The 14,977-nt window shown below is 40.4% G+C and overlaps 7 protein-coding genes across 7 annotated transcripts; 3 read left to right on the forward strand and 4 right to left on the reverse strand. All coding sequences in view use genetic code 12, as the record gives it.

Annotated features, from left to right (window-relative positions):
* Positions 1-86: 86 nt before the first annotated feature.
* Positions 87-2,093, reverse strand: MSD1 (aspartyl-tRNA synthetase; the record flags this gene model as incomplete). The annotated part of the gene is made up of 1 exon (XM_001385794.1): positions 87-2,093. A coding segment is annotated over one exon (2,007 nt), but the record flags the coding sequence as incomplete, so codon positions are not given.
* A 585-nt stretch (positions 2,094-2,678) lies between these two features.
* PICST_47685 (putative membrane transporter) lies at positions 2,679-4,244 on the reverse strand (the record flags this gene model as incomplete). Its single annotated transcript, XM_001385795.1, has 1 exon — positions 2,679-4,244. The coding sequence occupies one exon, from the start codon at positions 4,242-4,244 to the stop codon at positions 2,679-2,681; it is 1,566 nt and encodes a 521-aa protein (XP_001385832.2).
* A 1,739-nt stretch (positions 4,245-5,983) lies between these two features.
* KTR4 (Glycolipid 2-alpha-mannosyltransferase (alpha-1,2-mannosyltransferase)) lies at positions 5,984-7,399 on the forward strand (the record flags this gene model as incomplete). Its single annotated transcript, XM_001385443.1, has 1 exon — positions 5,984-7,399. The coding sequence occupies one exon, from the start codon at positions 5,984-5,986 to the stop codon at positions 7,397-7,399; it is 1,416 nt and encodes a 471-aa protein (XP_001385480.2).
* A 191-nt stretch (positions 7,400-7,590) lies between these two features.
* Positions 7,591-8,490, reverse strand: PICST_48928 (predicted protein; the record flags this gene model as incomplete). The annotated part of the gene is made up of 1 exon (XM_001385796.1): positions 7,591-8,490. The coding sequence occupies one exon, from the start codon at positions 8,488-8,490 to the stop codon at positions 7,591-7,593; it is 900 nt and encodes a 299-aa protein (XP_001385833.2).
* A 759-nt stretch (positions 8,491-9,249) lies between these two features.
* On the forward strand, positions 9,250-10,173 carry PICST_61322 (predicted protein; the record flags this gene model as incomplete). The annotated part of the gene is made up of 1 exon (XM_001385444.1): positions 9,250-10,173. The coding sequence occupies one exon, from the start codon at positions 9,250-9,252 to the stop codon at positions 10,171-10,173; it is 924 nt and encodes a 307-aa protein (XP_001385481.2).
* A 659-nt stretch (positions 10,174-10,832) lies between these two features.
* Positions 10,833-11,453, reverse strand: PICST_48306 (predicted protein; the record flags this gene model as incomplete). Its single annotated transcript, XM_001385797.1, has 1 exon — positions 10,833-11,453. A coding segment is annotated over one exon (621 nt), but the record flags the coding sequence as incomplete, so codon positions are not given.
* Positions 11,454-12,535: 1,082 nt separating this feature from the next.
* On the forward strand, positions 12,536-14,326 carry PICST_65920 (putative metalloprotease; the record flags this gene model as incomplete). The annotated part of the gene is made up of 1 exon (XM_001385445.1): positions 12,536-14,326. One exon carries the CDS (start codon positions 12,536-12,538, stop codon positions 14,264-14,266), a length of 1,731 nt encoding a protein of 576 aa, XP_001385482.1. The 3' UTR covers positions 14,267-14,326.
* Between the last annotated feature and the right edge of the window lie 651 nt (positions 14,327-14,977).

Raw genomic sequence — 14,977 nt, forward strand, 5'->3', positions numbered from 1 at the left:
CCAGCATGTACAATAGATATTTAATAAAAGTTCTTTGTGGTATTATTTACAAGGTCTATATTTATTATAAATATGAAAGTCGTAGATCATGAATTCAATTTGGTCGTAATGTAGTATTGATTTAAAGTGGATTCAGAAACCGAAGTAGGACTTTCTACAACAGGATCGAAACCAGACTGGTTCTTAGGAAATGCGATTACATCACGGATGCTTGCGCTTCCAAGTAGCATGGCACATAATCTATCGAATCCCAAGGCCAACCCAGCATGAGGAGGACATCCCATACTCAATGCATGGAGAAGATGGCCAAACAAATCATTGTAGTTGGTGATGTTCAAGATATTCTTGAATACAAACTTCTGAAGTTCGGCATCGTGGATTCTTCTGGAGCCACCTCCTACCTCAACACCATTGATAACAAGATCGTAATGCTCACCTCTCACCTTCAAAGGCGCTGTTTCCAAAAGATCGTAGTCTTCATGTTTTGCCATTGTAAACGGATGATGGGTGGACTCGAAAGAGGTAAAGTCGTATTCAGGGAAATCATTGTTCGAACTGGAGGAAATTTCCACTGGACTAAACAACGGAAATTCAACAACCCAGGAGCCAACAAAGATAGCAGAAGTGTCCTTGACTTCGGAGATAGTTCCCAGGCTCTTGTCGTATATTTCACGATTCCACTTCTCAGGGAACTCATTAATGGCAAGCTGTCTGAATTTACCTAAAGGAGTGGGGTTTTCGTAAGGCAATTCAGCTCTAGTAGAAAAAGCAAGTATATCTCCAGCTTCCAAGTCTAAGCTTGCCTGAAGTTTGTGTTCGCTAAAGGTTGCAGCTTCAGAGAAAACTTTTTTTTCAATAAACTTCTTGTACCAGTTGGTAGCATCGTTCTCATCTTGTATCGGAATCACAATGGGTTTCCTTCTTGTATAGCTCAAAGGATCGATTAATGAACGAGGCAATTTGTATTTTCCTTTAGATGGCTCAAAAGCCTTTTTTAAGATACACGCTTCAAGCACCGGAAATTGTCCATTGTTAGTGCTTGAGGGAATGAACAATTCACTAAGGTTGACAAATTCTAACTTTGACCGAAGGTCAGGCTTATCAATTCCATATTTGCACAAGGCATCAATGTACTTTAGTTTACCGAAATGCAAAGAAGAATTTGGTTTTGTTGAATCGAAGTCAATAGCTTCAAGATACCCTTGTTCATTGACTCTGTAAGTAGATATATTTCTGATCCTGTTCCACACATTATGAATCAAATCTTCCACAACTACGCCGACTTGGTCGCAATTATTGACATAAGCCATTTCCAAGTCTACCTGAGTGAATTCTGGTTGTCTGTCAGCCCTCAAATCCTCGTCTCTGAAACATTTGGCAATTTGGAAGTATCTGGTGAACCCTGAGCTCATTAAAATTTGCTTATATTGCTGAGGTGACTGAGGCAAAGCATAGAATTTGTCTGGCGATCTGGTTGGTACAAGAAATTCTCTAGCTCCCTCCGGAGTAGACTTGAAAAGAAGAGGAGTTTCTATTTCTGTGAACTCATGATTCTCGGTGAAGATATTCCTTATCAACATGGCAACCTTGCTTCTGGTTTTCAAGGCATTCTGGTAGAATTTCGTTCTTAATTGTAAATATCTGAATTGTGGAGGTAATTGCTCCGGATTGGAATGTTTCAATTTGTCCAATCTGGCTGCATCCAAGTTAGAGGAATTGAGTATCTGTAAATTATCTACCACCAATTCCCATTCACGGGTGGCATCTCCTGGCTTCATTTTCTTAAGTTGAACGTGTCCTGTGACACTAACTGCATCTTCTACTGTTGTCGTTTTGAGCAAATCAAACAATTTGCTGCTGGTAGTCTGGGGAGTCAAGAGTATCTGGGTACAATCACCATTGGAGTCTCTGATTTCAGCAAAACTCAACTCGGGCCGGATTCTCGGCTTTCTGTTGATGTGTCCGTTTATAGTTACCTTTATCGACTTGTCATCAAGAAATGAATCTAGTTTATAGGTCACTTTTCTTATGGAGTGGGTAGCCAATGGAAAGTCAAACTTAGCTAAAGTAAGCTCTTTGTCTGGAAGAGAAGTTGTGCTAGAGTTGCAACGGAATAAAAGGGGGTATTTCTGAATTGAGAGTCGTTTTACGGCTCCGCCAAAGAGCGGATTGCACCTGTTTATAACTCTCAACATATGATACTGTATTGGTGTATCAAAAGGACAGCCTTTTCGTATAAATGAAGATGAAAAATGTGGAAATATTATATCCTGTGTATAAAAATTAGAGTCAAACTGAGTCGATATTATTTATGCTGCACTTTTGGAGTTACGTACAGGATATTTTCTTCTACATAACTGGACTTTTTGCAACTGGTCGATATTGAGGTCTGTTAGAACGGGATTCAGTGCTGGTTAGGTTCTGTTGTGTTCTTCCATAAATATCTTCAATTCTTAACTATACTTTACATCAGCTAGATCCATGTCTATTCACTCGAATGCAGATTGACTCCATGTACGCACAGCACTTTTGTTCTGTGTAAACCCTAGTCTTTCATTGTTGCATTTCTGTCTATCAGTTTTACCAGGTAATTGAAGTATCAATGACTTGCAAGCTGTTGTCTATATTGTAATTGTTAATTTGTTTATTTGGAAGTTAAATAGAAATGGTTATACATATCACCAGGCACTCTTATCGATGTAATTAGAATGTAATAGTGTTATCGTTGACCAAACTGAAAGAGCCCACCAAGGCAATTCGCTGTAACCGTGTGTCTCGGACTTCGATATCATCCAACCTCCAATAATTGGGGCTAAACACTTTGCTAAGCTGATGACTCTGATTGAATATCTACTAATTAGCTGTTTCTCCTCCTTGGAAGACGTAGTGTCGAAGAAAATTTGGAATCGGGAAATAGTAAGAAAGTCAGCTGACAAATCAACAAGTATTATAATGAAAAGCAATAATACCGGTACGTATTCTGGTATTCCATTATTGTACTGGTGCAGTGTGAAAAGAAGTAAGGGCAATAAAAAGTAAACAATGGGGTATACGATCAAGCCAAGAGACACAGGCTTTATACCACAATATTTAACAAAAACAATAAGCCACATAGCAACACATGACCCAATACCTGCCGAACTATTTACAAGAATTCCAATTCCTATTGAACTGTAACCGAACCCTCCTCTAACATGAAATGGGAACTTCATGTCCTCTATTCTAAGTTTAGTGGCAAGTAAAATTGGGAGAAACTCGAAGTAGAATACACCGTGAAAGCAGAACATAAAATTGTTAATCATGCGATTTCTTACGGCAGGTAATGCTATAGGATCGCTTGTTTCTGTGCCTGTTTCGCTTTGCGAGGGTTCTTCAAAATCTGCAACTTCTACAGAAAGAGATCTGCTTTTGGTGGGGTAGTAGGGCAATTCTGAAGAATCAATTTTTCCCTCCAATAGTTGATGGTCAACTTTTAGGTATTGTTCTCTCAGATTCCATGGCCTTTCCGGTACTCGTATTCTCAATAGACGCCTAATAGAATCTCCAACATTTATGCCAATGTCACGCTCATACTTTATTCGCTCATGTGTTTCTTCCAAAAAGAGCCAACCGATGTTGATGAAAAATACAACAAAGCTTCCTGCTATGAGGCTGGGAAGAAGAAATGGATAGCTTGGAATTGAAAATCCATCTTCTCTCCGGCTCTTAGAAGCAGACTTAGATACGCTAGATTCACCGAGAACTCCCAAGGAGTACCCAATGAATTTATACTTGTTTGAGATCAGAAAGATATTGCCGAAAGCGAAACCTTTGTGTCTATCTTCGGGGGCAATTTCATCTATTGTAATTCTCAAGACTTCAGTATTACCACTACATATTCCCATCAACAATCTCGCAAAAAGCGCCATGTAAAAGTTCGTGCTAAAGCCGTAGAGAACTATCGAAAATGCTGTACCAGCACAGCCACACAAGAGTATGGTTTTTCTGCCATATATATTTGAGGCACTGGACCAATACAGCAAGCTCATGTACTCGCCGAGTGAAAAAGCAGCTGCCAAATATCCACTGTATGTGGCGATTTGTGAATCGTTGTCAGCAATATCAAAATACTTAACCATGGAGTAAATATAGGGGTACATGGAAGAAAAAGCTATCAGTTGACCAATTTGGAGACATCCAATAATTACCAACTGGAAAAGAGGGAGGCCCTCCAGCTGTTCTTCCAAGGTGAGTTGGTTGGTCATTTCCAGTTTTGGGGTTTGTGATTGAGCGACGGAAACGATACTATGGATTCAACTAAAAAGAGAAACTGGCAGCAACAAAGCAAAAGAAAATGATATTCATCTGACTATTCAACAGCCTTCTATCCTTTTAGATAGCACTTGAAATTCAAAACTGACTTCCTCCTCAATTTCATGGGATAACTGCATATTGAAGGTTATCGAAAGGGCCCCTTCTGGAACCGCGAAAATAGTTTCGGTATTCGTTCTTTTGCATATTTGACAAGAGCCAAGCCAGAAGATTGGATGCATTGCCAAGCGCTTGAATTTGACAGAACTTGCTGAATGAAGTCGCTGGTCTATACCTTCAAGCTTATCTACCGAATTTCCTATTTTGCAAGAATACTATCAGAAGCTCACCTTCAACCTCCCAAATGAGTGTGTATAACTCGGGAGACTCCAGACAGAACCATACCTCGCCATCAAGACTACACCATGGCCCTCAAGCAGACTAAACCAGTATCAATCTACTCTTTGTGTAGTATGATCTTCATTTGTCACTGATTCTAGGAAGTTGATTCTTTACAACTGGAAAATGCGTTCTAGATTGGTTGGATTTGTTCCTCTGCAACTGGTTCGAATGTTTAAATCAGATCCTAAATACAATGTAGCTTTATTGTATTCAACTCTTTTCGTGTATGAGAATGGATGTGTTGGAGTTATTTACAGATAGCTGGAAAATATAAGCAGATATTGATCCACTAGAAACTCTCCAACATAGTATACGGCATTTAAAATGCTTTCCTGCCGTTTTAAATTAGACTGCTTTCAAGCCTAGTTAGACAAAAAGTCACGAATACATGCAGAAAGTGTATCTAAATAGTCATGGTCCGATATCTTTGTGTCTAATAGTCTGTTGTAATACGAATCTCGCGAAATCACTTGTTTCGGCTCCTATAACTACAGCATGTCGTTATTGTATGTTATTGTATGTGTAGACTTTCAATGGCTCCTATAGTACCAAGAAAGTTAGGCCCTTCTCTGGTAGCTTAGTTGGGATCAAGACTCGGAAACCACTCAGATAATCAGAGAATGATAATCTTTTATGGTCTGACTTTTTTGCAACCGCAGCATATCTTTGACTTTTGCAGAGAGGTGCAGAATCCAGATTAGAGAGGGATCAACAGCTTTGGTGCAAGCAGTCTTACAGACTAATTCCTTTAAGGGAGGTATTTATAGAATCTGTACAGTACCGAACTTTCGGCTCCTCGGCCGCTACACGTTGTTGTTCTGTATACAGGTTCAAGATATGTCAATCCTGCATTGACCGGCAATAAACTCCAAGGCTCATGTCAGAATGGCTGATAGTGCCAGACGTGAATGTTGACAAGGATAAAAGCGAGTCAGAAACTGGCTGTGATTTCCAGAAGTAAAACATCTTGAGCGACTCTTTATCAAATTGTGAAAACTTCTTCGCCTTCACGGAGACTTGTTTCGGTATTTTTCACACTATCTATTCTTAGATCAAAGTGTTAGGACACTACAACACGTTTATTGCACACACCTGAAGCTTCACGTCTTTCGGGTTTTTTCAGTTGGACATTTCGCTTCTTCACCAGAAGAGTTGTTTCTCCAGTCCTGGAGTTGGTAGTTTTTGTCCATTCCAGTCCTTACACTGTACTCCTGTCCATATTGCAATTTCAGTACTAATTTCATCGCCTTAATCTCCTTCTTTGCCAGCATATCAGCACATATAAACAGTAATGATATCAGTGCTATCAATCAGACTAAAGAGGGTTATCTTGGTGTTTTCTCTTATTGCCGCATGTGTTCTTGTACTTATAGGAATAGGTACTGTAGAAATCAGTAGCTCGTACTATAACAAGGAAATGATTTCTAGTGGGATCCAGTCGTTGACCGACAAGTTTGATTTTTCGTACTTACAACCAGGCAATAATGGATCATATAACTTGTGGAATATGAAGAGTTCAACACTTGAACAAACAGGCTTCATCATCGAGCCAAACAATGTCCAATTCAAGTTCACTAACCCCTTGGGCAAGAAAGGAACCCCACAAGAGATACAGGAACAAAATGATAAGAGATACGCCCAAGTGTTTGACAAACAGATCACAGAACCAAAAGATTTCGATATCGAGTCCATTCGTCCCCCTGCAGACCCGAAGAAGTACAAGCTTGCCAATGCTACCATCATAGCCTTGGTTCGTAATAACGAAGCTAGCTCTATAGGTAAAACCATTAGAAGATTCGAAAAGAAGTTCAACGATAAGTTTCATTACCCATACACTTTTTTGAACGACGAGCCGTTTACTGATGCATTCAAATCTCGTATTGCCAAATACACAGACGCTCCTATGGAGTTTGTGACTGTTGGACCTGAGTTCTGGAAGAAGCCTAGTTTTATAGATGAAACCCGTCAGAAGGTAGAGATGGACAAATTACAAGCTCAGAACATCGCCTATGCCACTATGGAGTCGTACCATAACATGTGCCGGTTCTACCTGGGCATGTTCTACAATCTTCCCGAGTTACAGAAGTACAAGTACTACTGGAGAATAGAGCCCAATGTCAACTTTTACACGGATATCAAGTACGATGTATTTAAATATCTACAGGGTACTGGCAAGAAATATGGTTTCACGATCAATTTGTACGATATTCACGAAACTGTGGTTTCGTTATGGCCCGAGACTCTTCGTTTCTTAAACTTGGGAAACAACTACAAATACGTCAATAAGAACGGCGCTTTCCAGTGGCTTTTAGAACCACATCAAAACCCCAAAAAGAATTCCGATACCGGTGGATACTCTACTTGTCATTTCTGGTCCAATTTCGAAATCGCTGATATGGATTTCTACAGGAGCGAAGCCTACAATGAATGGTTCAAACATCTTGATAGGTCCGGTGGGTTCTACTATGAACGATGGGGTGATGCTCCTGTTCATTCATTGGGATTGTCTCTCTTTGCTGACAAAAAAGATATACATTGGTTCAGAGATATTGGCTATTTCCATGATCCATACTTCAACTGCCCCAAGAGCGAGAACACCAAGCTCTGTAGTGCCGGTCGCTTCAGCAGATGGGATCACTTGAACGATCAGAACTGTATGTCAAGTTGGATAGATTACTCGATAGACGACTTGGATAAGATATACTGATTCTCATGTACATACATGGACTGTTTAAAGACAGTCGACAGGTTATACTCATTTATAGGTTATTGATTTATAGACAATGAGACGGTTGACCATGAAGTACTGTAATAAGATTACTTATTTTCTACTCTGACATTCAAAAATATACATCGTTCTATACCAACTATTAATTAATCATTAAATGTATTACTATATCATATGGTGCCCCTTACCAAATATATAATGTCCCCATTCTTGAATGCTGATATGCTCTTGATATTATTTTGCACATGTACTGGGACCTCTTCATCGAGTTTAAAGATATTCAACTTCTCTTCTGACTTGTTTGTGCTATTGTTTATGTTGGGGATCTTAAGGTTATCAGCTATGGAATCGAGAGCCCTTCCGACCACCCAGTTCTTGGAAACAAAGATGGGTTTACGGTCCTTTTCTACATTGATTCGCGAGAATTCGTCGGACTCTCGGGATGAGCCTGACGATTCCTTGGAGTTGCCATTAATGTAAAGAGACCAGATATAGATTCTGTCGTTTGCCGGTATCTTTGCGTCACCCTTAGCATCCTTCCTGAGTTTGCCTAACTCTACAGTTCTACTGGTTGCAGAAGATTTAGACTTGGATGAAAAGAGTTTCGAGATCGCCAGACTCGACGCAGCTGACTTCTCCCTCTGGATCTTGAGGAACTTGTTAAACTTAGAAAAGGCATTGGGAGTCTTCTTGGCGATGTCTCCGACTCGGAACTGTTTTTCCAAAATAGTTGTTGGTTTGGGTTGTGAATTTTGCAACCGTTGATTAAGTGTTCTCCTTCTTTCGTCGTTGTCCGGAAACAACGATTTGGCAGAGGGGCCATCGTACAGCGGCGAACCTGTTCTGCTGGTTTGAAATTTGTCCTTTCCTACGCAGTTGTGGGATTCCAAGGTTCTGTGGTTGGAACAGAAAGTGAGATTGCAGAATTCACAGTGGAAGGGAAGGAAATCTAGCTGGGAACATTTGGCGCAGTTCTTGCCGATGTCTATTATTCCCTGGTCGTCTTTGCTGGGAGCTTTGGACTTGTCTATGAAAAGACTGGTAGAGTTGGAAACTGTAGCCTTGGACATATTGTGTGGGTGTCGCTGCCTGAGAATGTTTCAATCGTATACGATTGGAAGAATGGATGAGGAGATGATAAATATGAAAAGTCGAGAACTTAGGCTGAAATTGCAAGATTCAAGCTTGTTTTTCTTTCCAAGATAATTCAGAAGCCTTTAGAAATAGGAAACAACTATATATTTATATTTGTGGAGAAATAGTATGGAATAATGTAGAACTGATAAGAAGAGAGTTACTTCTGCGGCGAGGATGACCAGTGGCGGTGGCAAGTGGCCCTTATGCCGTGTCGTGAGCATAGAGAGAGTAGTGAGATGCAGTTGTAAAATAGTGAGAGAAAAGCGCGAAAAATGGTGGATTAGTGAGAAATAGTGGTGGTATTATTTGTGGTGCCTCTTAGTCAGCACAGACTGATGAGAAGACTCAATGACTGAAACAGGCACAAATATCACATAAAGAAGCAAGATGAAGAGGCTGTGCATTTTGCACAAACTTATTCAAGTCCCTTGTGTCCTTTTAAGTATCTTCTTCTAAGAATTAATTGTCTAATTGTCTTGTGCCTCCTCTTCAGTTCTACTGGCGTACTGGCTGCGAAATTCTCCTTTCTCGCTATTTACTCTCTGCAACCTCTACTCTCTCACTAATCCTTCACAAAACTACTTCTGCCTCGCTACTTTCTCACTGCTAGTACTTTTTTCAACCTCTTCTCTCTAGATCTTGTATTTTTCACTCTACCGATTTTTACTCTAACTCAATTCATTCTCGCCAGCATGTTGTGTGATCTAAACGTGCCGTGGCCGTGTCTGACGTATAACACCCAGCCGACCCAGCAACAACTTGAGGTGCTCAAAAACACCATCGTCACTTTATATTCGCTAGGCTACACTCATCAAGCCATCAATTTTTCAATCAACGAAAATGTTAGAATACCCGTAGGAACGCCAGACCTCATCAACCCTATCAACATCGCATATTTGAAGTCAGAACTCGTGCCCAGGTTTCCAAAACTCAAACTTTTCACCAGACTAACCATCATAGTTTCTGATCCTTCCAAGCTTCAAGGTTTAGCCAAGATCCAGAACCATTTCGATGTTCTTGCAGTACAGCCAGTAAACGAAAAGGCTCTACAATTATGTACTACCAACCTCGACATCGATCTTGTTTCCTTTAATTTGGGTTCAAAATTGCCATTTTTCCTTAAACACAAAACTATCGGAAGTGCCATTGATAAAGGTATCAAATTCGAAGTCTGCTATAGCACAGTAGTCTCTGGCTCCATTGGGTATGCCAATGTAGGTGACAGTACTAATGTCCAGCTCATCAAGAAGAACTTTTTCAACAACGTGTTGCAGTTGATCAGGGCGTCTCGTTCTAAAGGAATAGTAGTATCTAGCGGTGCTGTACAGCCACTCCAGGCTAGAAACGGTGAGGACATCTTAACTTTGCTCAAAACCCTTGGACTAGACAATAGTAGAGCAAAATCTTGTATAACCTTGAACGCAGAAAGAGCGTTGATCAGCGGAAGATTACGTATCAAGAGCTATAAACAAACAGTAATCGCAGGAAACGATCTGGACGAAGTACTTGTGGAAAAGAAGGACCCTTCAAAACCTGACACTTTGGCATACAAAAAGAGATTGGGAGATTCTCTGAGTGGAAGATTGTTGAAGAAGCAAAAACGTTCAAAAGACTAGAGTAAATAAAATATCACTAGGCAAACTAATGGGTGAGTCTGGTTGGAGACATCCATTATCGGAGTTAGCATAGCATAGAGCATTAGCATTCTACATGTAGTATACCAGTTTAATATATTAATGTACAGATTAAATAGATCGTAAATTCGTAAGCAGTGCTTTCAATTGAAGATCGAAGACTTTATAGCCCTAATCTTCCTTATAGATGGGTTATCGGGTTCGCTATCCTTCTTCTTTGTTGGTTTTCTAATTATTGGACTTGCTCTGAGACGTTTGTTCAGAGTCATGAAGATGGAAGGCTGTGGCCGTCTACGTCTGATAGGAGATTCTTTGCTCGTATCGTTAACTAAGGCATTAGTGACTGTCGACACTGAAGCACCTAAAGATGTTTCTGTATTTACAGAAGTTTCGCCATTTGTGCTTGCATCTGAAGTTGAAGGCACAGTTGGAGTTGAAGCTGAAGTCGAAGATGTTGATTGTGTGGTTGTAGGTGCAGCATTAGCAGCGTTCCTCACTGCGGCTTGTGTTGACATAGTATTGAATTGTGTTGGTTTTCTGTATGGCCTCTGTGAAGCAATCTGAGATTCTGGACTTGATTTGGTATGTCTTAACGTTGGGCGTGTCGCCATACGTGAAGTATATACGAAATTATCAGCCGGCTTGAAGGCATCATAAGCAGAATAAGGCTTTACATGTTGTCTAGAAAAGATCAAATTTCGACCCTGAAGTTCCCTCCTGGCTTTGTTGAGAATTGAACTCTTGTTCAATGCCGTTTGCCGGCCATAGCTGCCTCTCGGGCTAGAATACGTTCTTCTCTTGATGGTTGGATCCTTCAAGATCCCGCTGACAGTGATGATCTTATTCTCTGATTTCTTGTTCTGAAGCTGCTGGGTAATTCTCCGCAATCTCTTGGCCAGATCTTGTCGGAAAGCTTCTCTTTCAGTAACATATTTGTGGTAAAGAGTTCTATAAGGTGTTGCATCTGGTTTGGTTCGTGAGAATACATCTGCTGTATGAGGTCTATCTGGAAAATCTTTTTCGATAAGTTGGCTCCAAAGCCTGTCTGATTGAGGTACAATATGTGGAGACTTTTCTTCCATCAGGCTGAGTTGTTTGGCATTCATTCGCTTAAGTATAGGCTCCATCAAATGGTATGGTGTCTGGCCGAAATCTTCTAAACTGGTGAGATGCCTGGAAATCGTCTGCGTGGCCAAATGTACCAAACTGGGAAACTTGGGTCGGCCAAAAGTCGGCTCCAGTACTTCCAGCGTATCGCTCATGGTATTCTAGAAATTTCTGACCATAGAATTGGAAACTTGAGTGGTAGGCTGAATATGATGAATTCGTAGACATCTTGAAAACCTAGGGTGGATATATGGTGATACTGAGTGTGGTAATCGCTTATGTAAGCGAGAAATAGAACAAACATAATGTGTATAAAATTCAATTCACAAGTACAATAGCAGTGATGTATAGAGATAATAAGATCAGAAGAGTATCCTTCAGTTAGATATTTAAAGTATCTTGAGAAACTTAGGAAAATGCAATATGTTACCCGTCTTGTGTATCCTCATACTATTATTCTTTAAAAAATTTCGAAATTCTAACGAAATAAGTTCAACCAATTTTTTTCAACCAAAAAAAAAGGATGAACATGAAATAACTTCTCTCCAGTATAGTTAGGCTAGCAAATACTCACAATATACAATAAAATAGAAGTATATTGGGTCATGAAGAGTATAAAATCGAAAAAAGGAGAAAAACGTGATATTTAAAGAACAAAAGGACAGATGTAAGACTTTGTTCCAGAAAATTGGCAACTTGTCCGAGTGGTTAAGGAGAAAGATTAGAAATCTTTTGGGCTTTGCCCGCGCAGGTTCGAGTCCTGCAGTTGTCGTTATTTTTTTTAAATGTGAATCGTTAATAAAAAGAGAATGTTTAGCGTACTATTGATATCTACTCTTCTACTTGAAGTTTGATTAATTGTTACAAAGCATTGTGAGTTGGTATTCTGGAGTTTCAATAAACAAGGATTGGAAATGATACTGGCTGCGAATTTAAACACTTCTTTAATATAATTAGTCAGAACCACCACTAAAACTACACCAAGAATACAATAAGCCAGAGAAGCAGCTGACAAGTATTTTAACAATATATATATTGTTAATTTTTCGTTCTTCGTTCCCAGGAATAATGATATCTTCACTATTTGCACCCATCGCACACCTGCAAAATGCCCAAGGTGATGCTCGCTAATTTCGCATAATTTTTTTTTCAGGCATCTCTCATCTCAGTGAAAAAAATTATAAGTATTTCAATACTTTACTAGAAACTCATTTTAGCCCCATACCAGTTGTAAACCATGTCCAAGATGCAACTTGCTGTCCACCAAGAGGACGCTGACATTTTGTTGAAGGAAAAGAACGTTCTCAACGATCCTGTTTTGGACAAATACAGAGTTTCTGGCCAGATTGCTCAGACTGGGTTACAATATATTGCTTCTTTAATCAATGATTCGTACCATTTAGGCAAATACCCTCAACCCTTGACCGTCCAGGAGTTGTGTATTTTGGGAGACTCGTTTTTGACCAAGTTGTTGTCCCGTGTGTATAATAATGTCATCAGAGAGAAGGGAATTGCCCAGCCTACCTCCATCGAAGTCAATGAGTTGGTGGCTGGTTTTGCTCCAGAAGTTGATGATGAAGGTGCCTACACTTTCGTAGCTGGAGATGTTGTTACCATCTCGTTGGGTGTCCAGATCGACGGTTATACTGCCAATGTGGCGCATACCGTGGTCATCTACCCTGCTGGCGTAGAAGTGAATAACGAAATCAAGCCCACTGGACCTTTGTTGGGAGGTAAGGCTGACGCCATCTGTGCTACCCATATTGCCACCGAGACCATTGTTGCTTTGTTGGGATTGGCTTTATCACCAGAAAAGATTCCTGCCCAACTCAAGATCAACGGTAGCGCCACTATCACCGGAGGTCACATCCGTGCTCTTGTGGACTCGGTTGCTGAGTCGTTCAACTGTGTGGTTTTGCCAGGATCCAAGGTCAGAAGAGTAAGAAGATTCTTGTCGGGACAAGCTGAGGGTATTGTTGCCGAACGTGATTTCAAGGGTGTCGTTTGGGACGAATCTCACCAGGAACAGAAATTGTTACAGAAGAGTACCATAAGTAATAGCACAGATTTGATCATCCAAACAAACAACAGCAACACTAGCACATCAACCAACACCTCCAGCGCCATTCCAACAGATGATTTTGTTGTTTTGGCTGGTGAAGTGTACCAAATCGACATGAGATTGGCTTCTTTACAGGAGTTCGAAGGCGAGGCTGGTTTGATCACCACCGAGGAAATCGACCATTTCACTGGCAAGAACCACAAGAATGAATTCAACTGTAAGAGCACTATCCACGTTCGTGATTTCGCAGTGACTCACCAGTTGAAGTTAAAGACTTCTCGTAGATTGTTAGGTGAAGTCGACAAGAGATTCTCGGTTTACCCATTCAAGTTATCATACACCTGCAAGCATTTCCCAGTCAAGTTAGAAAATGACAATGTCCAAGAACAATTGGCACAGATTAAGTCCGAATTGAAGACCAACAAATTGGGGTTGTCCGAGTTGTCCAATAGACATTTAATAAAATCAAAGCCAGTGCAAGTCACAAAGTTCATACCCTTGGACAAGATCTTGCTTTCAGCTAACCCTACTGGTAAACACGCAATTGACATGAGCAAGCCTGTTTTGCCAGGTATGGAAATCCCCTTGCCAAACTTGGGAGTCTCGTCTTTGAAGTTGAAGGCTTTGTTGAAGCACGCCAAGCCTATTGCTAACGTCAGAGAATCTACTACTGTTGTTCTCAACAACGTCAAGAACGAAGTTGTTCGTTTGACCGGCGGCTCTAAGACTACTACGCCAAGCTGGGTCCACTCTCAATACAAGTTGGGAGGTGCCTACGTCCAGTCCATTGAACAAATTGTGCAATTGAGCAAAGACAAGAGATTTGGTATCAAGGTCAAAGAATGCCAGCCATACAACTTGAGCAAGACTGTTGGCCAGGCTGCCGAGACCATGGAGTTGGATTAGATAGCGAAGTAGACGTTGTAAAATAGCATTTTTGAATAGACAAGAGATAAAAGTTACGTCAAGAATTTTGCACTATAAAATTTTTAGCTACAAAATTAGAGCATTTGAGAAAGATAACCAGAGACAACTCGGAAGGATTTTAAAAAGGCAATGTATTTTAAGAATAGTATAAGTAGATCAACACTCTGGTATGTATGAAGATAAATCACGTGATTATCCATATTCAATTATAGGGTAATTTGGTACCAGATCTCCATGGAAATGAGTGGTTTCGTACGCGAAAAAGGGTTCGAAGAGACCCAATAGCAGCAAGGACACTCCCTGAAAACAATGATAAGAGGCGGGTTTTGTCTTGGTGTGGGACGCAAAAAGAGGGAAAGTGAAAAATTAGACCTAACTTGGCCAGATGGGGATTCAGTTTAGGGGCAGCAGGTTTCCGACCGACACTAAGGAACCAAAACCATCAAAGGCGGACGTTGAATGTCTAAAGTGCAGATTTATTTTTGATGTACGCCAACAGATTGGCATATAACAATGGAATAGTTAGAAGGGTATAGCATAATAGGTCAAGTGGGTAGTATAATAGGCTAATTGTGAAGAAGGGGTTTTTGCATGTTACTGTGGTGAGTGCAGTTTGCCGTGGGATAATGGAGGGCTGCAATTGGCAGTAAGCATAGAGATAGAGAATATATTAGAGTCGTGTGGAGACAA

Source organism: Scheffersomyces stipitis, chromosome 6, assembly GCF_000209165.1.
Source record: "Scheffersomyces stipitis CBS 6054 chromosome 6, complete sequence".
Lineage (NCBI taxonomy): Eukaryota > Fungi > Ascomycota > Pichiomycetes > Serinales > Debaryomycetaceae > Scheffersomyces > Scheffersomyces stipitis.